Below are 27,544 nucleotides of genomic sequence, written 5' to 3'. Positions count from 1 at the left end.
TGTCAGATCAACTTTTGGTCACTAGCAGCTGGGCTAAATTCAATTGGTGGCTGAGATGTGAAAGATGCTATTCTCAATCATCTGAACCATCCAGATGGATATCACATAACATAACAGTTAAAGGAATAAAGAACACAAGACCATTGCTCACACATGAAACCACGAGTCAGAAAAGTTAATGGTTCACTTTAGTTTAAAGGTTATGTATACAGTAATTGAATGACTGCCTATGTTCCAGAATCTTTGGTACTCAACTATCCCTGAACAACAGTTATTTTAAGACTTTTTTCAATGATATGAGAAAAAAACTAAATGTAACCCATAACATGCAAATTTAAAAGACATTTATATGCCCCCAAGTGAAAGATTTCTGTTGTAACAGGGATTTTCTGAGAAGCTTTACATGCAACTAAAATGAGATCAAAACCTCACTAACACATTTCTCCAGAAGGAGGTGAAAATTCAGGAGACATGATTTGAACCTGAAGCTTCACACCTTGCAGAGAAAATGTAAAACCAGTGTTTTTCAAATTTAGGTTTAATTTATTAAACAATAAAGCTAATATTCACAGCAAATTTATCAAGTTGTAAAAGTTTCATATGTGTACTATTAATTCATTTATGTTAGAAAAAGAATAAAAGGTAGGTGTGTGGTTTGTTCTCTCGTCGTCTTCTTTTGATTTGGTTATTTATGTTCTTGGAACTATGTGCACTGAAGAAAGTTACACAAAAATCTGTCCATCACTCATATAGTTACAATGACACACTCACAAGGTTTTTGTTTTATTTTTGTTTTTCCTCCTTTCCTTCTTTGGTTTGGTACTGGCAGCCTGACAAAAGAAAATCTCCCTGTGTTCAGACACTTATGAGGATGTAACATGGTAAATCAGGCATTTTAATTCTGAAAGCATAACAGCTTAAACAACTGGTTATTGGTTTTATTAATTTTCGAAGAGCAGAACAAGTTGAAGATGATCAAATTATCACAACAGTAACGGTCATAAACTAAATACAATTTTCTAAGGTTCTCATAGATTCAATTTCTGGAATCTATAACTTGCGGTAGCAACCTCAGGAATCCAGTAATGTGCAGGTACCAGGGTTTCATCTCTTATTTTCCTTAGCTTCTGATTGTGCATTTCTTTTATTTCGCTACTTGTTTACTATGTATTCTCACAAAAAATAGGAATGATTCGTTTAGTGTATTTTTAAGAATTCATTTACCTGACCCTGGCAGGCACTGAAAGATATTTAAAATAATGTCTTTCATAAGTCTAGCTGAGACCATTTTTTCACAATTCCCAGTAAAATTGTATGCTTGTGATTCTCTAGGCAAGATAACTGAGTCATTTAAAAACTCAGCTACTAAAAATATAATCTTGGACGGAACTGTTTCCAAATGGTGGGCCATAAGTTATACTACATTTGGTCAAGTAATTAGTTGTGTGCGTAAATTCCACAGTTTGAAATTATCACTTCTTTAATGCAGGACAACACATTTGGTAACCCCTTTACCATATTCAGGTATTACTGATTTTGAAACAGGTGACAGAAATGTGACTTTAACACAATTCATTCTTTGTTAATTTCATGCAATCCTAGAAACCATGTTTAATAAAAAACAGAGAACTGGCAACACTTTTGTTCTTTCTGAAGCCTGAGAAGTGCACTACCCTATATTTGTGAAATTACTGAAATTTTCTTGCCTTTTTATAGGAGACTATACCCCACCGTCAGTTTTTTCTTTGAAGTATAGCACTAATAAGCTTGCTCTGAGATCTGACATAGGCCTCCCACAGGTTCCAACAGGCAGGATGAAAACAAATACCCTATGTGTCCAAGAGCCACACAGTCTATGGTTTTGTTTGCACATTTGTAATTAAGAGACAGTGAAATGCTTTGACCTGAATACCTTTAATATTACATTTCCTACACACTGTTAAGTATGGTCAAAGTATAGCAAAGACAGAGTATTGAAAAGTACTATATAACTATGTGAAGAATGGATGTACCTTGTGTTTTTGTGGACTCCTTGATGATTTTCTGAAGCTCTTTCATTTCTCTGTCAAGTTCTTCGTAGTTTATTTCCCTAGATTCAACCTTAGGAGCCTGGAACAGAGAAGGATCGGTACCAAGGTAGGAACACTGCAAGTGTCCACTGTCACTCAGAGTAACTATAACACCTTTCAAATCTCTGCATAAAGAGAGATAAAAAGCTCATTAAAAAATGGAGAAGAATCACACCAGCAATTATAAAACTCTATAGGGGTATTTTCTGATACTATTTCTAACAAACCGTCTGTCACTATAATGATATTTTAAACAAATCTTTCTTTAAGATCACTTGACCAAACAAAAAACAAACACTTGTTATATTCACATTAATAATAAAAACAATCATGTTTATTATGACATTGCCCAGGTACCAAGCAAGAATGCCACCACTGCCCCTGTTTTAGGCACTATACATACATACAGTACGATAAAGTCCCTGATCTAAAGAGCTTACAAACTAAATACAGGGTAGTGGAAAAGGACAGACCAATCAAACAGAGTAAATAATACAATCGTTGCAAACATCATGTTTGTTTTGGTTTTGACTTATTTAAATCCTTTCAGTGAAATTAGGTTAGGAGGAGGATTAGTTAAATGAAAAAAGACTAAGGAAAAGAAGGAACAACACAGGTTGGCACAAACAGCCAATCAGTGGAGAGACTGTTCAGAGTGCCAGTCTCTGGCAAGATCCTATCTGCAGTTTCTTTCCCAAATGTCAATTGGCCGTTTGGAAGGAAATGCCACACATTGGTCTTAGTGCCCCCCAGGAGGTCTCGCTTGCACTGTTCTAAGTCCAGTGAATACTGGGAGAGTGGCAGTGGGTAGGCCCCATTTTACCCCACACACACACACACTCCCAGAGCAGCCTACTTGAACTGTTTTCTGCAACTAATGTAAAAAATATTTTGCCTGTATTTTGTTCCATCTAATTATGTGCCATACATATAAACTATCTTTGAAAGGTATTTAATAAGTCACTGGTAATTAAAGGAACGCTGCCACCGATTCTGCTTAACTTGAAATTTGTTATAGGTAGAAAGAGGACTTTCTCAACATGTACTAAACAAACAGTAAAAAGAACAGGAGTACTTGTGGCACCTAACAAATGTATTTGAGCATAAGCTTTTGTGGGCTACAGCCCACTTCATCAGATGCATGTAGTGGAAAATACAGTAAAAAGATATATATATACACACACATAGAGAACGTGAAACAATGGGTGTTACCATACACACTATAAGGAAAGTGGTTATCATAACCTTAGTCCCACATTTGGACCTTAGCGTCCAAAATATGGGGGTTAGCATGAAAACCTCCAAGCTTAGTTACCAGCTTGGACCTGGTACCTGCTGCCACCACCCAAAAAATTAGAGTGTTTTGGGGCACTCTGGTCCCCCTGAAAAACCTTCCCTGGGACCCCAAGACCCAAATCCCTTGAGTCTCACAACAAAGGGAAATAATCCTTTTTCCCTTCCCCCCTCCAGGTGCTCCTGGAGAGATACACAGACACAAGCTCTGTGAAACTACACAGAGAGACTCCCCCTCTCTGTTCCCAATCCTGGAAACAAAAAGTACTTTCCTATTCCCCCAGAGGGAATGCAAAATCAGGCTAGCAATCCAACACACAGATCTCCCCTTGATGTCTTCCTCCCACCAATTCCCTGGTGAGTACAGACTCAATTTCCCTGAAGTAAAGAAAAACTTCAACAGGTCTTAAAAGAAAGCTTTATATATAAAAAAAGGAAAAATACATACAAATGTTCTCTCTGTATTAAGATGATACAACACAGGGTCAATTGCTTAAAAGAATATTGAATAAACAGCCTTATTCAAAAAGAATACAAATCAAAGCACTCCAGCACTTATATTCATGCAAATATCAAAGAAAAGAAACCATAGAACTTACTATCTGATCTCTTTGTCCTTACACTTAGAAACAGAAAATTAGAAAGTAGAACTACTTCTCCAAAGCTCAGAGAAAGCAGGCAGGCAGACAAAAGACTCAGACACACAATTCCCTCCACCCAAAGTTGAAAAAATCCGGTTTCCTGATTGGTCCTCTGGTCAGGTGCTTCAGGTGAAAGAGACATTAACCCTTAGCTATCTGTTTATGACACGCCCCCCAAATTGCAGACAGTGGGGAAGCTCACAGGCGGCGATTTCCTTCTAGAACTTGAAAATAAACAGATTAATACAACACATACACCTTTACATATACTCCTAAGTATATAACTAACAGACTTCTACATTTTAAGAACACTTTTTAACTACTGAATTCTGGGAAACTCTCACGGGAGAGTGCATCAGCTACTTTGTTAGAAGCTCCTGTGATGTGTTGAATTTCAAAATCAAAATCTTGGAGAGCTAAACTCCAACGAAGAAGTTTCTTGTTGTTCCCCTTGGCAGTATGAAGCCACTTTAGTGCAGCATGGTCAGTTTGTAGTTGGAACCGCCGTCCCCAAACATATGGGCGTAGCTTTTCCAGGGCGTACACAATGGCATAGCATTCCTTTTCACTGACTGACCAGTGACTTTCCCTCTCAGACAGTTTCTTGCTGAGAAACACGACAGGATGGAAGTTGTGATCTGTTGCTTCCTGCATGAGCACTGCTCCTATACCACGCTCAGATGCATCTGTGGTTACTAGGAATGGCTTGTCAAAGTCCGGGGCCCTGAGCACAGGGTCAGACATGAGCGTTGCCTTAAGTTGGGTAAAGGCCTTTTGACACTCATCAGTCCACTTAACGGCATTTGGCTGGGTCTTTTTGGTCAGGTCGGTCAATGGGGCAGCGATTTGGCTGTAATGTGGTACAAATCGCCTGTAGTATCCGGCCAAGCCTAAGAAGGATTGGACCTGCTTCTTGGACCGTGGGACAGGCCACTTTTGGATAGCATCCACCTTGGCCTGTAGGGGGTTTATGGTTCCTCGACCCACCTGGTGCCCCAGGTAAGTCACTCTGTTTTGGCCTATTTGACACTTTTTGGCCTTAACAGTTAGTCCTGCCTGCCTGATGCGCTCAAAGACCTTTTCCAGGTGTAGTAGGTGTTCGGGCCAGGAGTCTGAAAAAATGGCCACATCATCGAGGTAGGCAACTGCAAATTCTCCCAGTCCAGCTAGTAGACCATCTACCAGCCTCTGGAAGGTGGCGGGTGCATTTCGAAGGCCGAAAGGAAGGACATTGAATTCATACACCCCCGCATGGGTGACGAATGCTGACCTCTCCTTGGCAGGTTCATCTAGCGGTACTTGCCAGTACCCCTTCGTTAAGTCTATTGTAGAGATGAACTGGGCACGTCCCAACTTCTCCAATAGCTCATCAGTGCGTGGCATTGGATAGTTGTCCGGACGAGTTACAGCATTTAGCTTACGGTAGTCCACGCAAAAGCGTATTTCCCCATCTGGTTTGGGTACCAGAACCACTGGAGATGCCCATGCACTGGTAGATGGGCGGATTATACCCATCTGTAGCATGTTCTGGATCTCCCGTTCTATAGCAGCTTGGGCATGAGGAGACACCCGGTAGGGTGGGGTTCTGATTGGGTGAGCATTACCTGTATCAATGGAGTGGTATGCCCGTTCAGTCCGTCCTAGGGTGGCTGAGAACAATGGGGCGAAGCTAGTGCACAGCTCCTTGATTTGTTGCCGCTGCAGACGTTCCAGGGTGGTTGAGAGGTTCACCTCTTCCACGCCACCGTCTTTTTTCCCGTCGTAGTAGACACCGTCAGGCCACTCAGCATCATCTCCCTGGACTGTAAACTGACAAACCTGTAAGTCTCTGGAATAGAAAGGCTTGAGAGAATTAACATGGTACACTTTAGGCTTTAGTGAGGAATTGGGAAATGCTATGAGGTAGTTTACAGCTCCCAGGCGCTCTTGGACCGTGAAGGGCCCTTCCCATGATGCTTCCATCTTATGGGCCTGTTGCGCCTTCAAGACCATAACCTGGTCTCCTACCTTGAAGGACCGATCTCTGGCATGTCTGTCATACCAGGCCTTTTGCTCTTCTTGAGCATCCTTTAGGTTCTCTCTAGCAAGGGCTAAAGAGTGTCGGAGGGTGCTTTGTAGGTTGCCTACAAAGTCCAGAATGTTAGTTCCTGGAGAAGGCGTAAACCCCTCCCATTGCTGCTTCACCAACTGTAATGGCCCCTTAACCTCGTGACCATACACAAGTTCAAATGGTGAAAACCCTAAACTGGGATGTGGTACAGCCCTGTAGGCAAACAGCAACTGCTGCAACACTAGGTCCCAATTATTGGAGAATTCGTTGATGAATTTTCGTATCATGGCCCCCAAAGTTCCATTGAACCTTTCCACCAGGCCATTGGTTTGATGGTGGTACGGGGTGGCAACCAAGTGATTCACCCCATGAGTTTCCCACAGTTTTTCCATGGTCCCTGCCAGGAAATTAGACCCTGAATCTGTAAGGATGTCGCAGGGCCAACCTACCCTGGCAAAGATGTCTGTTAAGGCCAGGCACACAGTGTTAGCCCTGGTGTTGCCTAGAGCTACTGCTTCCGGCCATCGGGTAGCAAAGTCCACTAAAGTCAGTACGTACTGCTTTCCTCTGGGCGTCTTTTTTGGGAAAGGGCCCAGAATATCCACAGCTACTCGCTGAAATGGGACCTCAATTATGGGGAGTGGCTGGAGAGGGGCCTTGACCTGGTCTGGAGGCTTTCCCACTCTTTGGCATACCTCACAAGACTGGACATACTTGGCAACGTCCTTGCCCATCCCCTCCCAGTGGAAGGACTTCCCCAACCGGTCCTTGGTTCTGTTCACCCCAGCATGGCCACTGGGATGATCATGGGCTAAGCTTAAGAGCTTCCCCCGGTACTTAGTTGGAACCACCAACTGTTTTTGCGGCTGCCATTCTTCCCGGTGTCCACCAGAAAGAATTTCCTTGTATAAAAGTCCTTGGTCTATAACAAACCGGGATCGATTAGAAGAGCTGAGAGGCGGTGGGGTGCTCCGTGGCGCCGCCCAAGCTTTCTGAAGGCTGTCATCCGCTTCCTGCTCAGTCTGGAACTGTTCCCTTGAGGCTGGGGTCACCAGTTCTTCCTCAGACTGTGGACTTGGGCTTGGTCCCTCTGGAAGCGATGTAGGTGATGGGGTTGTTTCCGTTGCTGGTGAACCGCTCTCCGCTGGTGCACCTGAGGGTATTTCAGGCTCTGGCTGAGCCTTTTGGGTATGGCTGTCTGTTGCTTCTGCCAGTTGTGGCTTGCTGGCGCCCACTGGCGTTGAGTTTGAAGATGGGGTTGCAATCGCTGGTGCTGGTTGCTGTTCCAGTTCCGGGCCTGGGACTGGAGATGCTGTGGCTGTTTCAGTGGTAGGCATGGAATCCGGGTCCACTACCTCTGTCTGGGTCTCTGGTAACACAGACGGGGCCTCTGTGGACGGCTCAGGAACAGGAATGGGTCTGGAAGCTTGCCTGGTTTGGCTACGTGTAACCATTCCCACTCTCTTGGCCCGTCTCACCTGGTTGGCCAAGTCTTCCCCCAGTAGCATGGGGATAGGATAATTGTCATAGACTGCAAAAGTCCAAATTCCTGACCAGCCTTTGTACTGGACAGGCAGTTGAGCTGTAGGCAAGTCTACAGCTTGTGACATGAAGGGGTAAATTGTAACTTTGGCCTTTGGGTTGATGAATTTGGGGTCAACGAAGGATTGGTGGATAGCTGACACTTGTGCCCCCGTGTCTCTCCACGCAGTACCCTTCTTTCCGCCCACTCTCAAATTTTCCCTTCGCTCCAAGGGTATTTGAGAGGCATCCGGGCCTGGGGATCTTTGGTGTGATGGTGGTGTAATGAATTGCACTCGCATGGTGTTCTTTGGACAGTTGGCCTTGATATGTCCCAGTTCATTACACTTAAAGCATCTTCCATCTGATGGGTCACTGGGCCGAAGTGAGTTACTGGAGACTGGTGAGGTGGAAGAGTAGGGCGTCTGTGGCTTGACTTGGGTTGTATGTGGGGTCTTTGGCTGTCCTCGGTTGTAGGGTTTATGGTCTGTGTGCCCCCGGGGGTAATCGTTCCCCTTGACAGTAGCTTTCTTGCTTTCTGCCAGTTCCATCCATTTGGCTCCAATCTCCCCCGCCTCAGCGATATCTTTGGGATTTCCATCTTGTATGTACCGTGTGATGTCTTCAGGAACACCATCCAAGAACTGCTCCATTTGTATGAGGAGGTTCAGTTCTTCCAAGGTTTGAATGTTGTTTCCTGTTATCCAGGCCTCATAGTTTTTTGCAATGTAGTAGGCGTGTTTGGGAAATGACACCTCTGGTTTCCACTTTTGGGTTCTGAAGCGCCGACGGGCATGATCTGGGGTTATCCCCATTCTGTATCTGGCCTTGGTTTGAAAAAGTTTATAGTCATTCATTTGCTGCTTAGGCATTTCAGCTGCCACCTCTGCTAAAGGTCCACTGAGCTGTGACCTTAATTCTACCATGTACTGGTCTTCGGGAATGCTGTACCCAAGACAGGCTCTTTCAAAATTTTCCAAGAAGGCCTCGGTGTCATCACCTGCCTTGTAGGTGGGAAATTTCCTGTGCTGTGGAGCAATAATGGGCGCCGGGTTGTTAGGGTTGGCTGGCACATGCAGCCCAGCTTTTGCCAACTCCAGTTCATGTTTTCTCTGTTTTTCCTTCTCTTCATTCTCTTTTTGTTGTTTTTCCATTTCTTTTTGGTGCTTTTCCATTTCTCGGCGGTGGGCCAACTCTTCTTCTGCTTGTTTCCTTCAGTAGGCCACCTCTTCTTCTTCTAGTTTTCTTTTGTGTGCTGCCTCTTGGGCTGCCTGTTCTCTTTGGAAGGCTGCCAGTTTCATGCTTTCTTCCTTTTCTTTCATCTCCATCTCTCGCCTGTGTTCAGCTTCTTTGAGTTGCTCTTCGGCCTCAATTTTTGCCTTAGAAGTCATGATTCCTGTTTTCTTGTGTTGGGGTGCCCTCCGGTGTTTATCTTCTGAACTGCAGGTTCTGTTGCCTCCTGAAGTCTGCCTAGCAACAGTGCTTTTTTCCTTTTCTCTCTCTAGCTAATGTTCAATGAAAGGAAACCAGAAAAACCACTTTATTTGCATGCATATAAGTGCTGGTACTTGCCTCCTAATGGGAGGGCTATTGCATGACAAAAGACCCTTAACAGTCTGGTAAGGGCTTCTCGCTTAACATGCAAGCCACAAACTGCCAGAGAGAGCAGAAAAAAAAAATTCTCTCTGGTTCCCTTTTAAAACCAACTGTTTCTCTCTGCTAAAAAGCCCTTAGCAGAGAAAAGAAAAATATAATATTCCTACTGGCTTCTGGATTCTGTCTATATCCCACCACTGCTACACCATATCATAACCTTAGTCCCACATTTGGACCTTAGCGTCCAAAATATGGGGGTTAGCATGAAAACCTCCAAGCTTAGTTACCAGCTTGGACCTGGTACCTGCTGCCACCACCCAAAAAATTAGAGTGTTTTGGGGCACTCTGGTCCCCCTGAAAAACCTTCCCTGGGACCCCAAGACCCAAATCCCTTGAGTCTCACAACAAAGGGAAATAATCCTTTTTCCCTTCCCCCCTCCAGGTGCTCCTGGAGAGATACACAGACACAAGCTCTGTGAAACTACACAGAGAGACTCCCCCTCTCTGTTCCCAATCCTGGAAACAAAAAGTACTTTCCTATTCCCCCAGAGGGAATGCAAAATCAGGCTAGCAATCCAACACACAGATCTCCCCTTGATGTCTTCCTCCCACCAATTCCCTGGTGAGTACAGACTCAATTTCCCTGAAGTAAAGAAAAACTTCAACAGGTCTTAAAAGAAAGCTTTATATAAAAAAAAAGGAAAAATACATACAAATGTTCTCTCTGTATTAAGATGATACAACACAGGGTCAATTGCTTAAAAGAATATTGAATAAACAGCCTTATTCAAAAAGAATACAAATCAAAGCACTCCAGCACTTATATTCATGCAAATACCAAAGAAAAGAAACCATAGAACTTACTATCTGATCTCTTTGTCCTTACACTTAGAAACAGAAAATTAGAAAGTAGAACTACTTCTCCAAAGCTCAGAGAAAGCAGGCAGGCAGACAAAAGACTCAGACACACAATTCCCTCCACCCAAAGTTGAAAAAATCCGGTTTCCTGATTGGTCCTCTGGTCAGGTGCTTCAGGTGAAAGAGACATTAACCCTTAGCTATCTGTTTATGACAGTGGTCAGTTAAGGTGAGCTATTATCAGCAGGAGAGAAAAGGAACTGTTTGTAGTGGTAATGAAATGGCCCATTTCCAGCAATTGATGAGCAGATGTAAGGAACCGGCGGGGTGGGGGCAATCCTGTTAATGTAAGGTGATGATAAAAGAGTTTCCATTCTACTTTTAAACTGGTTTCACATACAGAACTCAAAAGTTTAGTATTTTTAAAAATCATGATAAGTCACCACAGTCTTGGCCTGCAATATATCCTTATTCGAGCCCAAGGCCTCTCCAAAATAGACATTGCCATTGCTGTCAAACATCGTGATTTTCTGGTGCAGAGACTAGGATGAAACTACCAAAACTTCAGATAGTTTCTAGATTCAAAGCTTCACTTAGATGATCAAGGCTAACGTACCATCCCACTACACTACCTAGGCCTGTCTAGAAGATTTCATTATAGCAAGTTCATGCTGTAATATTACTTTTAAGAAATGACTGAAATACTGTAAATCGTGTATTTGACAGCCATTTGAGAACCTACCATAATATATCTTCCATTAAAAAACTCTGGATTTATAAAAATAACTAAAAAATAATGGTATTTCTCTGAAGATTCGGCATTTACACACACTACAAAGTTCAAGATTAAAAATTTTGTTTAACCTTTGGGTTTTTTTCAGCGGGAAGCACGTTGTGAGTAAGGAAATGAGTTATTCAAGGGAAAAATTAAGGGTAAAATACTAAGGACTAGTACTTAAGTAAGACTACGTCTAAAGTACTAAATGGTCTGAATCAACTCCATTATCAATGAAGCTAAGTCAATATAAACAGCTGAGGACCTGGGATAATATGTTCAAAAGTTACTTCTGAAACTGCAACTCTCCCTAGGTACATTTATGTTTGGCAATCATATATTTTATTGACATCTAATTAACGAGGCAAACCAAAGTTGAACACACAAATCAATCATTTACTCATTTAAGTAGACAGTTGCTTTTGCAAATGCAATTTGCCTTCTCATACCCAAATTTTGGTATACTCATGTTTATACATAGAAAATCGTGAGCACTATTTTAGAAGTTTACTTAAAAACCTTCTGATTATCTGAACTTTAAAAATAAAACTATGTCCATTTTGGTCAACTGCTCTTTCAGGCATTAAGTCCTTTAAAGCTGCTACGGCTCAGAAATGGATGAGTTGTTTTAAGAAAGCAGCGTAACAACCAATATTTTAACTTTGCTTCAGCTAGGTTTTTGAAATGGCTTTATGTTCCTGCTGGGTCCTAAAATCTATGGTGTTTCATATTTATTTAAAATGAAATATCTACAATTATATGAAAGCCTTCTTAAGGAATTTTTCTCTTGTTAATTCTTTCTGTGCATTTGTGGGTACATTAATATGACAAGAGGGATGTAGCTAATGAGTTGTAGCAAGTGAATTATGATGCATTAATTTTTCTGTTGGAATGTTAGTCATCCAATCAGATTCCTTTATTTTCTCAGGCTTTTAAAATATTGTTTAAAGGTGTATTTAACAGTTTTATAGCAGTTTCCCCATAGCTACTGCACCCATACAATATCCTGCAAAGGCCATTACTTCATTTGGCACATTTTATACTCAATCTGCAATTTCAATTACCTGTTAAATTTCTTTTATTGACTGTTTTACTATACATAATACAACAGTCAAAGTAACTCTGAATCTGAGGGGACACTTTAATAGTGAAGAACTCAAAATATGAAACAAATTATTTTGGTATTTAAAATAACATTACAGAACAAAGCAACTCCTACACACACGGTAATAATTTGAAAATCTATCTTTTATTGGATTCTGAATAATAATGGCATATGTTTTTTGTAGGTCTTCTCTTACAAAACAAATTGTTCTCAACATATTTTTTAACAAATTTAAATGCTTTGGATATTTCCAGTCATACAATTCAAGAATTACAGAAGCAGCCTTGTTAATTTGAGTGATGACAATTGTAAACTGCTAAATTAAAAAATATATAGAAAATGCTTTATGGTGTTACTTTTATTTGATTGCCGTTATTTAACATTTATAAAGAATGGAATTAAGAAATTAATTCCCAGGCAATACTCAAGGACATTATGTCTGATTCGCATAGACTTTATGGCCCAAAGCGACCAACATGATCATCCAGTCCAGTGGCGCTCAAACTTTTTTACTGGTGACTCTTTTCATAAAGCAAGCCTCTGAGTGCGACCCCCCCCCAAATTAAAAACACTTTTTAATATATTTAACACCATTATAAATGCTGGAGGCAAAGCAGCATTTGGGGTGGAAAGTGACAGCGCGTGACCCCCCATGTAATAACCTCACGACCCCTTGAGGGGTCCCGACCACCAGTTTGAGAACCCCTGATCTAGTCTGACCTCCTGCACATTGCAGGCCACAAAGAACCTCACCCACCCACTCCTGTCATAGACCCCTAACCTCTGGCTGAGTTACTGAAGTCCTCAAATCATGATTTAAAGACTTCAAGTTACAGAGAATTCACCATTTACACTAGTTTAAACCTGCAAGTGACCCATGCCTCATGCTGCAGAGAAAGGCAAAAAACCCTGAGAGTCTCTGCCAATCTCACCTCGGGGGAAATTTCTTCCTGACCCCAAACAGGATGAATCAGTTAGACCCTGAGCATGTGGGCAAGATGCACCAGCCAGACACCTGGGAAATAATTCTCTGTAGTAACTCAGAGCCCTCCCTATCTAGTGTCCCATCACCAGCCATTGGAGATATTTGCTGCTAGCAGTTGCAGAACAGCTACATGCCATTGTACGCAGTCTCATCTGCCATACTCTCCTTAAACTTATCAAGCTCAGTCATAAAACAAGTCAGGTTTTTTGCCCCCTCTGCTCCCCTTGGAAGGCTGGTTCAGAACATTACTCCTCTGAGCATTAGAAACCGTCATCTAATTTCAAGCATAAACTTGTTGATAGCCAATTTATATCCATTTATTCTTGTGTCCACATTGGTACTTAACATAAATAACTCCTCTCCTCCCTGATGTATTTATAGACAGAAATCGTATCTCTCCCTCACCCTTCTTTTGGTTAGGGTAAACAAGCCAGGCTTTTTGAGTCTTCTCTAATAAGATACGTTTTCCATTCCTCTGATGATCCTAGTAGCCCTTCTGTCATGGAGTCCCCAGCGATGCTCTGGAACTGCTCCCCACAAAGCCAGTCAGGACTTTGGGGAGCCTCCTCTCCCACGGAACACACTGTTTTCAGGGCAAGAAGCTTACACAACTTCACCTCTTGGGTCTGACCTTGGAGCATTCAGCATATGCCCCTCCGTGTACTTCCCACAGCGAGTCTGCCCAGGCAGGGTCCTGGGGAAGCCAGAGGGTCCTGCACACACCCCCAACTTCGCAGTCAGACGTGACTATCAGCCAGCCAGTAAAACAGAGGTTTATTAGATGACAGGAACAGGTCTAAAACAGAGCTTGTAGTACAGAGAACGGGATCCCTCAGATGGGTCCATTCTGGGGCCCAGTAAGCCAGACAAACCCATCTGCCCTCAATTCCCATCCCCAGCCAGCTCCAAACTGAAACCCCCTCCAGCCCCTCCTTTCTGGCCTTTGTCTCTTTCCTGGGCCAGGAGGTCACCTGATCTCTTTGTTCACCTTTAGCTGTCCCCTTGCAAGGGGGGAATGGCCCTGGCCATTTGTTGCTAGGAGACAGACTATCAGCCATTTATGCACACTGGAGACTTAAGAAATGCATAGGGGAAACTGAGGCACCTACACAGTATTCAGAGGAAACATTAAGAACAGTCCCACTTCGTCACACCTTCTCAGCACTTGTCTCAGTATGAATTCATATTTCTTAAACAAGGGAGACAATAATTGCACACAGTAGTCCAGGTGAGGTCTCACCAGTGCCTTGTACACTGGCAATAACACTTCCCTATCTCTACTGGATATATCTCACCTGATGCATCCTAAGACTGCATTTGCCTTTGTCATAGCCACATCACATTGGCAGTTCATAGTCATCCTGTGATCAACCAATAAATCCAGGTCTTTCTCCTCTGTCACATCCAACTAATACATCCTCAACTCATAGCAAAAATTCTTGTTGTTAGTTCTTAAATGCATGATTTGCATGATTAAATTTCATCCCATTTCTATTACTCCAGTTTACAAGGTTGTCCAGATCATCTCCTCTAACTTTGAGCACCTTGTTAACTTCATTGGACTTACTCCTGATTTACACCAGTGTAAGCGAAAATTCTTCATTCTGGATTATAGATACTGCAAACCATGCATTCAGAATGTCCCCAGAAAAGTTCCTCACTACCACTTTGCACCACTTTAACTGCAGCTCGGTAAAGTGTTTGATAAAATGAAGGATAAAGATCAGAAGAATGGAGAGAGAGAAGGGCTACCAACATGAAGGAATGGGAGAAAAAAAAATGAGGCTTCCACTCAAAACAAACTGTTCATCTGAGTTACTCTCTGAGGTTAGAGCCCTTAGCTGGGATTTTCAAAGAAGACCTTAAGGAGTTAAGCACCAACTATCAGTGAAATTTAATAGGATCTGGGTACCTAATTCCCTTAGGCTCCTTTGAAAATTCCACTCCTTATGAGAAGTCCTTGAAAAAGGTTCTATAAAGAAAGGAAATAAATGCTTTCATAGATAAGGCTTCCCCATCCTGTTCCATGGAGACAGTCTTAAAAAATATCCCTTTGTTCACACACACTGGAGTTATTTTAAGGATACTTATATTATGTATTTAAGATAAAATGCACATCTATGATGAGGCCAGCACAAGGCATAGACAATACTTGGGGAGTACTGAAGTAGTGCATAGGTTTTTGTGCTGCCCTTATGCAGAGAGGTGAATTTCATCCTTTTTGACTAGTCCATTTTTTCAGTTACGTGACAGCTTTTGAGTAGCGATTTCAAAAGACTGCAAGAAGTAAGTCCACTTGAAGAGACACATGGGTTGTGCCTGATGGAAGAAAAAAAGGAGAGATGGAGGATGACAATGTCACATAGCATGGGAAGGGTAGAGGTCAAGTTAAGAATAAAAGTTCAGGACTAATTAAAGTGAAGGCAAAATTTCGCCCATTTTTACACATGGAAGCCCAGTGAATGAGGAAGGGAGAGTTTCATAGGGGCAAGATCAGAATTTGGCCAAAATGTCACTACTTGGAATGCCAGCAGGCCTATCCAACTTGCAAATCTAGTATAATACTCTCTTCAGTTCAACATGGAACTTGGTACATTAACAATGAGTGAAGTGACAGTAACATTTTCAGGTACCATATGATTTTTCCACCTTTTGTTTCTGGCAATTGTATTACCCATTTCTTAAATAATGATGAAATGTTGAATTAAAAGTAGTTGCCTATAAACACAGCACACTGAGGTGCCAAATCACGTATGAATTATTTTGTGATTGGGCACCTGCAGGCACCATGAGTCTTTAAACTTTGCAGTTCACTCATCAAGGGCAAAGGTCGTTTAATGAAAGATGAAAAAAAAGAAGAAAATCTTTCCAAGTGACAGAAGAAAATAAAGTGATGGGAACGGATATCCCTTTTTCCTGTCAACTGAAAAAAAAAAAAATTGTCGTCATGTTTGGGTCATGGACCAAATTACTACTGCCATCTACTGGTGATCATAATATTATACCGTGTAATGAATTTTTTCACGCTACTGCCTGGAACCAAAGACAGACAAATAAAGCAACTTGTAAATACAAAATGCCCGTTATTTTAAATTAAATGAGTAACAGGATTTTTCATTTGTTTAAACAAGACCAGTAGAATAGTCTGAAAATCTATATGTAATGAAATTCTAGGAATACAGTATATATAAATTTTTATAATATTTTCCACTGATTCTTAAGCTATGGAACAACAGACACAGACACTGGCAGGTCAGGCAAGTGACATTAAGTCTTCATTAAAAATTTAAGATAATTTTCCATACCGCACTCTTAATTAGCAATATTGTGATCGATAGTAAACTTCAAAAAAAATGTAATCATTTATTTCTTTCATCGAAATATTTATCTAAATTCACAAATGACAACTCATTTCTCCTCTACTTTAAAACTCATATCAAATTTAAAAAGGCATCTTGTTAAAAAAAGAAAGCATTATGACAATGTTACTTATGCCACTGTAGTTAATTTTACATCATGTCTTGAACCTCTCTTGAAAGCTCTGGATTTTAATTCAAACACATTACTTCCAGAAGAAGCTTGGCCTACCAGCCTCCAAGTGTTTCAGAAAGACAAGCGTTTGTCATTTATAAGCTGAAACAAAGAAAGAACATTCTTCTAGTTTACTTAAAAATGTGCAGTTGACTAGTCCTTCAAGTGGACAAATCCAAGGCCTGACTATGGCCCATCTGTGCTCTAGTGTGCAATCACTTCCACAGCAAGTGCACAGGGAGTAACAGGGTATGCAGAGCCACTCTGGAAGATGGGAGATGGTAGCATAGCTACACTGGCAAAGCAGAGAACATATGCTGTGCCAGGTATAAATCTAATATATTTTATTCTCACCCAGGAGCAGCAAGAAGACTGGGAGAGAGATTTCAATCAGGGCTTTGGAGCACAGCCTGGAGCTGGAGCAGCTTTGGAGCAGTGGAGCTGCAGGTTTTTGGCTGGAGTTGAAGCACAGCTCCAAAGCCCTGATTTCAATTACTTAATTCGCAATCACCCTCTTCCTGGGCAGCTCTGTTACCTGGGGTAGCTTGTTAACTAACAAGCTAGCCCTTAATTGACACTTATCGAATGAAAAAATTACAATGTGCAGTTTCTTGTAATAAAGGTTACTGTGTATTCAGGTTAAAAAGTTTGGTATGTTTTAAGATTTTGACACAAACTGACAAAGTAGGAAAAAGACAGGAAATTCAAAGGCATAGATAACACAAAGTTTTAAACTAGGATTTCTTTTTTGTTTCTTTGTCAATATGAGTTAAGGGATAAGGTCTCGATCTTGCAAAAAGTTATGCAGATGTTGAAAGTTAACATTTAAAAGTCAAAGCTCTGAAATATAATTAACTCAGCAGAACGCTCATCATCATATTTCAGATTATCACTCATTACTTGCAGTGCAGTAGCTAAGAGGGTTCATTGCATTAGCAAAAGTGAAAGTGGATATGCAGTTTGATAAGAAAGCATGAGGACTTTAACAAATAGCAGAGACTCCAGCCTAACCATGCAAGAAACAGGACAAAACAAAAATTATAGTTTGGTGTCATCCAGGAAAGCGTTGGTGTTATCAGTGAGGAGAAAATAAAGAAGAACTGTGACATACCTAAAGCAAACCTCCCACTGTCATCTTCTCGTGTTGCTGGGTTTGGAAAAGTAGCAGCAGAACCAGCAGGGAGCATGTGCAAACAATCCTATGCCCTGCCTCTGTGAGTAGCCCCACAACAACTAAGGCTTGGTCTACACTACGCGTTTAAACCAATTTTAGCAGCGTTAAACCGATTTAACCCTGCACCCATCCACACAACGAGGCCCTTTATATTGATATAAAGGGCTCTTCAAACTGCTTTCTGTACTCCTCCCTGATGAGAGAAGTAGCGCTGAAATCAGTATTTCCATGTCGGATTAGGGTTAGTGTGGCCGCAAATCGACAGTATTGGCCTCCGGGTGGTATCCCACAGTGCACCATTGTGACCGCTCTGGAAAGCAATCTGAACTCGTATGCACTAGCCAGGTAGACAGGAAAAGCCCCACGAACTTTTGAATTTCATTTCCTGTTTGCCCAGCGTGGAGCTCTGATCAACACGGGTGGCGATGCAGTCCCAAATCCAAAAAGAGCTCCAGCATGGACTGTACAGGAGATACTGGATCTGATCGCTGTATGAGGAGACAAATCTGTTCTATCAGAGCTGTGATACAGAAGACAAAATGATAAAGCATTTGAAAAAATCTCCAGGCTATGATACAGAGTCCATAGCACAGTGCTGTGTGACAAGCGTAACGGAAAGTCAAAGAATCAAATGGACGCTCATGGAGGGAGGGAGAGGGGACTGAAGACTCGAGCTATCCCACAGCTCCTGCAGTCTTCGAAAAGCATTTGCATTCTTGGCTGAGCTTCCAATGGCTGACGGGTCAAAAACATTGTCGCCAGTAGTTCACGGAATATGTTGTCAATTTACTGCCCCCCCCTCGCTCAAAGAAAAGGGAAAAAAATCATTTCTCGCCACTTTTCAATGTCACCGTATGTCTGCTGGATGCTGCTGGTAGACGGGGTGCTTCAGTGCTAAACAGCAGCATCCTCTTCCCTCCCTTCCTCGGTGGCAGATGGTACAGTACAAAATGACTGATAGCAGTCCTCGTCATCAACCTGTGAGTACTCCTGGCTGGCCTTAGTGAGGTCAGCCAGGGGCGCCTGGGTAAAAATGCGAATGACTCCTGTCATTCCTGGCAGATGGTACAAAATGCTGGGTAACCGTCCTCATCATAGCAGCTGGAGCCTGAGCTCCATCAGCCCCCGCCCCCCATTTCGTGGCTAAAGAAAAGATTCTGTACTCCCTGGACTATCATAGCAGCGGGAGGCTGCATTCCTCTCCCTCACACTCTTTAATGTCCTGCCTGGACTATCATAGCAGCTGGAGGCTGCTTCCCCCTCACTTTATCTTGCTAAAAAGTCAGTGTTTCTTATTCCTGCATTCTTTATTACTTCATCACACAAATGGGGGGACACTGCCACGGTAGCCAAGGAAAGGTGTGGGAGGAGGGAAGCAACAGGTGCAGTTGTTGCAGGGGCACTCCCTAGAATGGCATGCAGCTCATCATTTCTGCGGGATCTCTGGGGCTCTGACCTGGAGCAGCTGTGCTCTCTGGCTCTCTAGTAGACTTGCCCCATATTCAAGGCAGGACTGACTCTATTTTTAGACAAAACATAAAGAAGGGAATGACCCGGGGAGTCATTCCCATTTTTGTCCATGCGCCCCCGGCCGATCTCAGCGAGGCCAGCCAGGATCACCCATGACAGCAGCAGACAATACAAAATGCTTGATAACTGTCATCACCAATTCCCAATTGGAAATGGTACAAAATGATTGAAAACCGTCATCTCATTGCCAAATTACAATGGCAGACAGTGCAGTAGGGATGGTAACCATCTCTGCTACCTTGCAAAGGCAAATGAATGCTGCTGTGTAGCACTGCAGTACCGCCTCTGTCAGCAGCATCCAGTACACATATAGTGACAGTGACAAAAGGCAAAACAGGCTCCATTGTTGCCATGCTGTGGCGTCTGCAAGGGCAATCCAGGGAAAAAGGGCACATAATGATTGTCTGCCATTGCTTTCACGGAGGAAGGATTGAGTGACAACAACATTTACCCAGAATCACCTGTGACATTGTCTTTGTACCATCATGCATTGGGATCTCAACCCAGAATTCCAGTGGGTGGGGGAGACTGCAGGAACTATGAGATAGCTACGGGATAGCTACCCACAGTGCAATGCTCCAGAAATCGACGCTAGCCTCGGTACATGGATGCACACCGCCGAATTATTGTGTTTTGTGTGGCCGCATGTACTCGACTTCATACAATCTGTTTTACAAAACCGGTTTATGTAAAATCAGAATAATCCTGTAGTGTAGACATACGCCGTATTCCTTCATCTGTGCCTCTTCCTTGGTTACCTGTAATTTGTGATGTAGGGCCAGAAGTCCCCCACTGGCAGTCAGGTGTATTACAGCTTCCAGGAGTCCCCTAGTGGCAACACGTGGCAATAGACCCTATAGCAGATCAGTCACAGTATGCAGTACTTCATTGGTGGGTCTTAGTTCCATTAGCCCCTAATGTTCAGCTACCTTCAAAAAAAAACAAATCATCCATCTATTGTCTTTCCAGTCTCCCCCTCCTTCTATAATTCAGTTGCTATCATCATCCACTACACCCTGGGCATTTTTGCTATAAGGAATTCACGAGAGATGTAAAATATGGGATTGGCAAAACCTGCACAATGTTTGAGAGATTTTGATCATAACAAAAACCTCATTTAACTGCTGATAACAGATTAGCTTTTTAATATTAAGCAATATCACTAGCAAAACTAAACAACTAGCTATAAATAGGCCAGGGAAAAGGACATACCAATTCACAAAGAGCAGCCGTGACAAAAGAACTATTATGTCAGTACATTTTATCATAAAAAATATTCTTAATGAGCCATAGATATGTGTTAGAAGCACTATAAAATAATTACATTTCAGAAAAACAGTTGTGAGTTTGTCTTGGTAATGTTCTATGTGAGACATGATATAAGATACAAAGAAAATAAATTTAACATTATAATAATTATATATTTTACAAATAAAGGTGTAATCAATGAGTAGTGCACTTACTTTGCAATTACATTGTTGGCCCTGATCCTATAAAGACTCATAGTATTGCCTATGTCAACTTACCTACTACCACTCTGTACAGTCACCAGTCTGTTCAAAGTGGACCCAATCAGTGGGTCCCGTATGCATCCAGGTCACCTGGATCTGAATAGAGTCTAGTCCCTGTTTCTAACTCTGTGTGTATAGGGCACAGTCCCAGGCACATAACTCTTGTCTGACACTCTTCTTTGGGTTGTGTGGAACTGCCACCTAGCCACTCTAGACCATGAAACCACTACCTGAGACCTTCCAAGCTCCTCCACTCACTTACAAACATTTCTCCAGAGCTCCACCTAGGCTGTGGGGTTCTTTGGGCTTCAGTTTAACTCTTTTGGGGACAACATGGCAGAAAAGAAAGGAGCACAGGCTTACCAAAAGAATTCTTAAACCACAGAAACTATATTCTTAAAGAACTCAAGAGTTACAGGTCCTTGAAACAACCGAAGTCTTGAGATACACCCTCCCCTAGTCTGATCTCATCCTTCTAGTGACTGAAGTTTGTTAGCATCTCAGGCTGGGCAGAGTCCATTCTGCTCTCTCTCTCTCCTGCTCTCTCTCTCCTACCTGGCAATGGTTGGCTCCCCTGCAAAAGGCTGATCCCCACTCTTAAATTATGCCTATACTGGAGTCTAAGCTGTGACTGCAGCTCAGCTAGGCATACTTGCGCTAGCTTTACCAGTGCTAGGATGGCTAAAATTAGCAGCATAGATTTGGCAGCACAGCCTACAGTGTGGACTGTACAAGCCCGCTCAGAACCCTGGGTACCTACTTTGTTGCTGAAGTCTGTGCCACCACATCTACACTACTATTTTTAGCAATGCTAACATCGGTAAAGCTATCCTGGGTATCTCCACCTTAACTACAATCACACTATGGAATATGAACAGACCCTCTATCCCTTTGACGTGCTCCAGTAGGATGCTCCACTACACACTTTTCATCATGCTTGCACCACTTTGTGGACCCTGCACAGAAAAAACATTGTTCAGTGAGTAGTTCAGTGAGTGGTGAGCCAGTAGTTCAGAGTCGTTCAAAATAGATAATTCTCAGGGATAGTCTTTCAATAATGTGTCCAAACATTTTTTTCAGGGCAGGACAACTGTCTGAAATGCATTAAAGTAAACTGCCCTTAGGAAAGTCTAACATAGTGTTCAACATTTAGTACAAAGTGGAGTTCATAATTTGGTACAGACATGTGCCATTCTGTCACACTGCCTACCCCAAACATTCAAAAATCATGCAATTTTTAAAAAGTTAAAAATATTAAATTTAGGATTCTTTTTATTTGTCTTCTTCAAGCTTTCCCCTGCAAAGATCAGGCTAGAAAATTGCTTTTTTATGTTCTTCTTTTAAATAAAAGCTGAAATTCTCACTCAGTCACAAGACTCTAGGAGCTACAGCTTTAAGAAAAAACACCAAATATCATGAGGTATGCAATTTAATCAGGAGAGTTGGCAACAATGGATGCTATTCTTTACACACTGTAAGTAGTCCCATTCAGTTCTTCAAGTTCTAGCTCTCCAGAAAGCCCTCATACATGAGAGAATTCTCAGTGTGTAAAGTTAGGCACATATGTAATTTTCTGCAGGCTCAGAGCCCTACTTAGGTAAAGAAATACAATCACACCACGTATTTTGTAGCACTATAAACAACAAAGAACAATCTTTTCAAAGAAGCCTTTAAAAATGGCAATATTTTTTACATCACTAGTATGGTAGTAATTGATTAATTTAATCACTTTCTTCTTTCCTACCAAACATTTCCTTAAGGTGGAATTCGGTGTAAATATAGAACACAAATCTTTGTGTTTAACTTCTCAGATCAGACAACATATTATTATGGCATACTCAAATTAAAAAAATACAGCCGTTCAGGTCATACTGTGTGTCATAACTGGAATCACTTCTGTTACAGCACCTCCATGCAAAAAAACGGAAAATTTTTCAGTAAACTACAGACTTTGATTCCTGCAGTTTTCTTCCCATCAAATTGTGCAGTAAGTGTTAAGTTTTGCCATTGATTCCTGCAGTTTTCTTCCCATCAAATTGTGCAGTAAGTGTTAAGTTTTGCCATTTTTATATGGTGATGCTTTAGCAGTTGTGGTGATGTCAGTTACAATAAGGAATAACAGATGGGCTGGAGTGAAGAACAAAGTATTTTCTAGCATCTGGACAGCTGTAGAAACTGAATAAGTGGTGCTTTTATTTTTAACTCCACCCACTACTACCCGTTATTTGATTGCATTTTTACATCTTTTATACTTTCATTCAACTATAATCTTTCTTCATATTTTTCTCATTAACTTCAGTTCCTGTTGCCTTTGTGGTGCTTGCAGACACACAGCTGCATACAATGCATTCACCTAACCACACAGTCCACTACATTTTTGCAAGTAGAGAACAAGTCATAACTTCAACTTTGAATTTGGACCAGGCTTACATTTTCTAACTCATAAATTAATCACACATTTTAATTTTCTTTTTAAAAAATTATTGGAAGCCTAAACTCCATAAAACCCAGCATATTTGATTTTTTAACTGATGGTTAAACTTCATACTTTTGAACTATAGTATTTTGATTAAAACTTTCCATAAAAAGGTGCGAGTCAAATTGCTAGACTAAAATTCAGTTTCAAACTTAGGCCTCAATCCTGCAGTTACATGCACTTCAATTCAGCTAAGAACTTAAGCATGTGCTTTGGTGAACAAGGATAGACTGCTGAATTGGTGCCTTAAGCACATGCATAATTTTACTCACAAGTAGTTCCATAAAGTTATGTACGTGCTTAAATGTTCGCAGTGTCAAGGCCCAAGTTATAATCATATGCATGAGATAAGGCTTCATTCTCTGAGCTACTGAGCAGCCTAGAAAGAAGCACACTCATTTTACTTGTTCTAAGTAAAAAATACAGGAATAAATTATTACACAATTTACTAGACAATTTAGTATGTAGGACTAGGAATAAAAACTATTTGAGTCTAATAATTTACAAAGTTTAACTAATTTTGCTAGAAAGCAACATTTTTTATTATTTAGCCACTGACATATACTAAAGTAATTGCCTAGTTACTCATTATTTACTTATAGGAACAGGTTTCTTTTTTAATTTAGAGCAAGTAGTAAGGTTATCACGTTATAGTAGTTTCTTCTCAATATTAAGTTTCCCTTCCACATATAAGAAAATGAACATACATGTAGGTTTACGTTCAGTGGAAGAGAGTATCAGTACCAGTCCCTTGGATGAAGGTACACAATTTGTGTTGCTTTTTAGCATCACCCAACCTCAGAGGGCAAGCGCCAGACTAGTCTGGGGATTTAGGAGGAACAAAGGACAGGAGTCGTCCGGTAGAGTAACTCTCCTCTACAAACAGGCTTTTGAACTGGCAGATAAAGTGGAAAGAAAATTCTTGAAAGCAGCCAGTAATTCTCCCTGATCTCATGCGGTTGATTGCCTTATGACCATAAGCACATCATGTGCACACAGTGCCAGGATGGGACAGATATCAAGTGGCTCTTCTCCATTCCATAGGCACTCTGCTTTGCTATGGTTATCATTGATGGATGCCCCCGATCTAGGACAACAGGGCTAGAAAACCAGAAACAAGTAGCAGAGTGAGTGTGTGCACCAAACATACACATACAGAAAACAAAAATGAAAAAAATAAAATCAAACCAGGCAGGATGATGTGAGAAAAAGAAAATGGCCAAAAATAAAAAAGGAGAGGTAGCAACAGCAAGGGCATGGTGCAAGGGGGGCACATATCCACCCCAAAAGGAGGCTCCAAAATAAAAGGTTGGATGACTGAGGAGTTGAGGACAAGACTTCCTGCCTCTTTCGTAGTTGTACCATAAGTGTTATAGATACCATAGTGTTATGATGTTGATCTTGGGGAAAGTTACTGGGATCACAAAAGGAAAGCAGCTGGTAGGAGGAAGACTATATGATTTGGCCTACTGCAGCAGACTATCATTCCAGTAAATTGGGTACTTGTCTCCAATAGTTGCCTTACAACTCTTCTTGCAATGCACCTAGCTAACTTTGCAATACGTAGGAAATTCCTGTCAACCACCTGCAATGATCAACTGGTACACTGAAGCAGAAAATATGGCAAGCCTTATTTTATCATGTTTAATTACAATGCTGGTCATAAGAATATTCAGTCCTTCTGTAAATTCCATTAAGGGATAGACGGGAGAATTATAGTTATGTGAACTATTTTTACTTTTCTCCAAGTTAATAGCAAGATGGGGTAAAAGGAGATGCTATAGCCACAGCCAACACTACCCAATGTCTTGTGACAAAGACATAAAATGAGAGAGAAAAAAAAACCTTTCACATATAAATAGAATTAGAAAGAAATTTCAGATCTGAAAACTACTAAATTGCTTTGGGTTGTCTTACAAGAAGTTATAAAATTGCATATTGCTACTTTAGATGAATTTCTTCAGCCAGCAATTCTGAAGTGATACGGCAGTCACTGTATTGCTACATTTGAGCCTGTAAAAAAATTCTTCACCAAAGTTTTTCCTATATTACTTATAACTTCAAACAGATGCTTAATTTTTTACTATTCCTTAAACAGAGTCATGACCTAAAACATTAACACACTAGCCTCTGAGTAGATGACACATATGTGGTGGGTAGCTGCTACAGATGTTCATACATTAAGTATGGCACATTGTCATATGGGTTATGGTTCATCCCATTAATAAAGAAGATGTACAGGAGGACTATGGTTGTCTTTTGGAGCTGAGGTGTGTGAGCTGTGTGAGGATATAAAGCACAGATAAGGCTCACTAGTAAGTTAAAGTGAGAGCATACTCGAAGAAGACAGAAAATAATTGACTAAACAAATGACTTTCAGATGCCAGGGTGAGTTTTCTGGGTTGGCAATTAGGAGGAAAGATTTTTTATTTGAAAATTTACTAAGCAAATTTGATACAGTGTCAATGAGAGAAACATGGAACCCCACAATGTCATTTTTACAGCACCATTAGTCAGGATAGAAATATAGCCAGACTTGAAGTTCAATACAGAATTAAGTCTGGTTTCACCTTCTTAAGAGGTTCTGGTTTGTTTGTTTTTAAAGTATATGCTCTACTTTTATTTCATGAATTTTAAACATTTGAACTTTTTTCAAAAAAACTGTTTTTTCCCACCTAAAATGATTGATACATATTTATTACCTTAACTCCATCTTAAAAAATTTGCATTTGAGAATTTAATATTTTAAGAAGTTCTATAGATAACTTTTCTTTTAAGGTATTAAATGCTTTCTATTTATTCTTCAGTGAACACACAATTCCATTACCAAATAAAATGATATTTACCTGCAAGATAAGTGAAAGCAGAAGCCTGTACTCTAGTAACTTTCACTGATTTGTTCTTACCAGTTACCCCTTCTAAAAAGGAGTACTGAAAATTTAAAAACGTGTAATACTTAATTCTTAGTTCTGTGGCTTTACTTTTACATTTGCTTCAACAGAATCTCTCCCATATGAAGGGCAAGTACAGTGCTTTCACTCATGAATAAAATACCTATAAAAATTCACAAGAGAGTAAATTACTGTCCAGATTCTTACCCCCAGATTTCCACTCTCAAGAATAAGACAGACTGAATACTCCTTCTGGGAGCTTGCTGCATCTCATGGATAGTAAGGGAAAGGAAGAAGAGAAGCTCATGGTGTAAGGGCAGTAATGGGAGCAGCAGATGTGATATCCTGGCCAATTGCTTTCACCTCAAAGGACACTCAATCAATCTGTAGCTCCTATTGAGTAGTCAGAATTACACCTCTACCCTGCTATAATGCGACCCAATATAACACAAATTCGTATATAATGCAATAAAGCAGTGCTGGCGAGGGGCGGGGCTGCGCACTCCGGCGGATCAAAGCAAGTTCGATATAACATGGTTTCACCTATAACGTGGTAAGATTTTTTTTGGCTCCTGAGGACAGTGTTACATCAGGGTAGAGGTGTCCTAATAATCTCTAGGGCTTGCTCAGAGTCCTCCAGGGTCTAGTCATTCTGAGAAGAGTTGCAAATCCACGAAAAAGTCAACTCTCATTTGGACCACTTCCTGCTTCCACTCAAGGAAAAGATCTGGCAAGCCATTTGCATCCTTAAACCTCAATGCTTCAGTTTTGTCCTTTACCCGGCCAACCAAATGAGAGAGATCCTGGTACAGATGCTGTGCTGTTTCTGGAGGTGGAAAAGACAGTTACTCACCTTTGTAACTGTTGTTCTTCAAGATGTGTTGCTCATATTCATTCCAGTTAGGTGTGCACACGCTGCGTGCACGTTCGTCGGAGAATTTTACCCTAGCAACACTCGGTGGGCCGGCTGGGCGTCCCCTGGAGTGGCGCCGCTATGGCGCCGGATATATACCCCTGCCAGCCCAACCACCCCTCAGTTCCTTCCTGCTGGCTACTCCGGCAGTAGGGAAAGAGGGTGGGTGTGGAATGGATATGAGCAACACATCTCGAAGAACAACAGTTACAAAGGTGAGTAAACGTCTTTTCTTCTTCGAGTGCTTGCTCATATCCATTCAATTAGGTGATTCCCAAGCCTTACCTAGATGGTGGGGTCAGAGCGAGACATTGCGGAATGTAAGACCGCTGAGCCGAGGGTGGCATCGTCTCTGGACTGCTGGACCAATGCGTAGTGTGATGCAAAGGTGTGGATGGAAGACCAGGTAGCAGCATGACATATTCCTGGATGGGGACATGGGCCAGGAAGGCTGCAGATGAGGCTTGAGCTCGAGTAGAATGGGCAGTGAGATGGCTAGCCGGAATGTGAGCCAAGTCATAGCATGTTCGGATGCATGATGTCACCCAAGATGAAATCTTTTGGGAAGAGACCAGCATGCCTTTCATCCGTTCCGCCATGGCCACAAAGAGCTGGGGTGACCTCC

General features: G+C 41.5%; 1 protein-coding gene across 7 annotated transcripts in view; it reads right to left on the bottom strand.

Moving 5' to 3' along the window:
* The window catches only part of BBS9 (Bardet-Biedl syndrome 9), a 487,370-nt gene that overhangs the window by 395,018 nt on the left and 64,808 nt on the right, over positions 1-27,544 (bottom strand). For all 7 annotated transcript variants that reach the window (XM_050937932.1, XM_050937931.1, XM_050937937.1 and 4 more), the window contains one exon: positions 2,013-2,194. In XM_050937932.1, the coding sequence (XP_050793889.1) occupies positions 2,013-2,194 (182 nt within the window). The remainder of the gene's footprint in view (positions 1-2,012; positions 2,195-27,544) is intronic.

Source organism: Gopherus flavomarginatus, chromosome 2, assembly GCF_025201925.1.
Source record: "Gopherus flavomarginatus isolate rGopFla2 chromosome 2, rGopFla2.mat.asm, whole genome shotgun sequence".
NCBI classification, from domain to species: Eukaryota; Metazoa; Chordata; order Testudines; family Testudinidae; genus Gopherus; species Gopherus flavomarginatus.
This window is presented reverse-complemented; position numbering and strand designations above follow the sequence as displayed.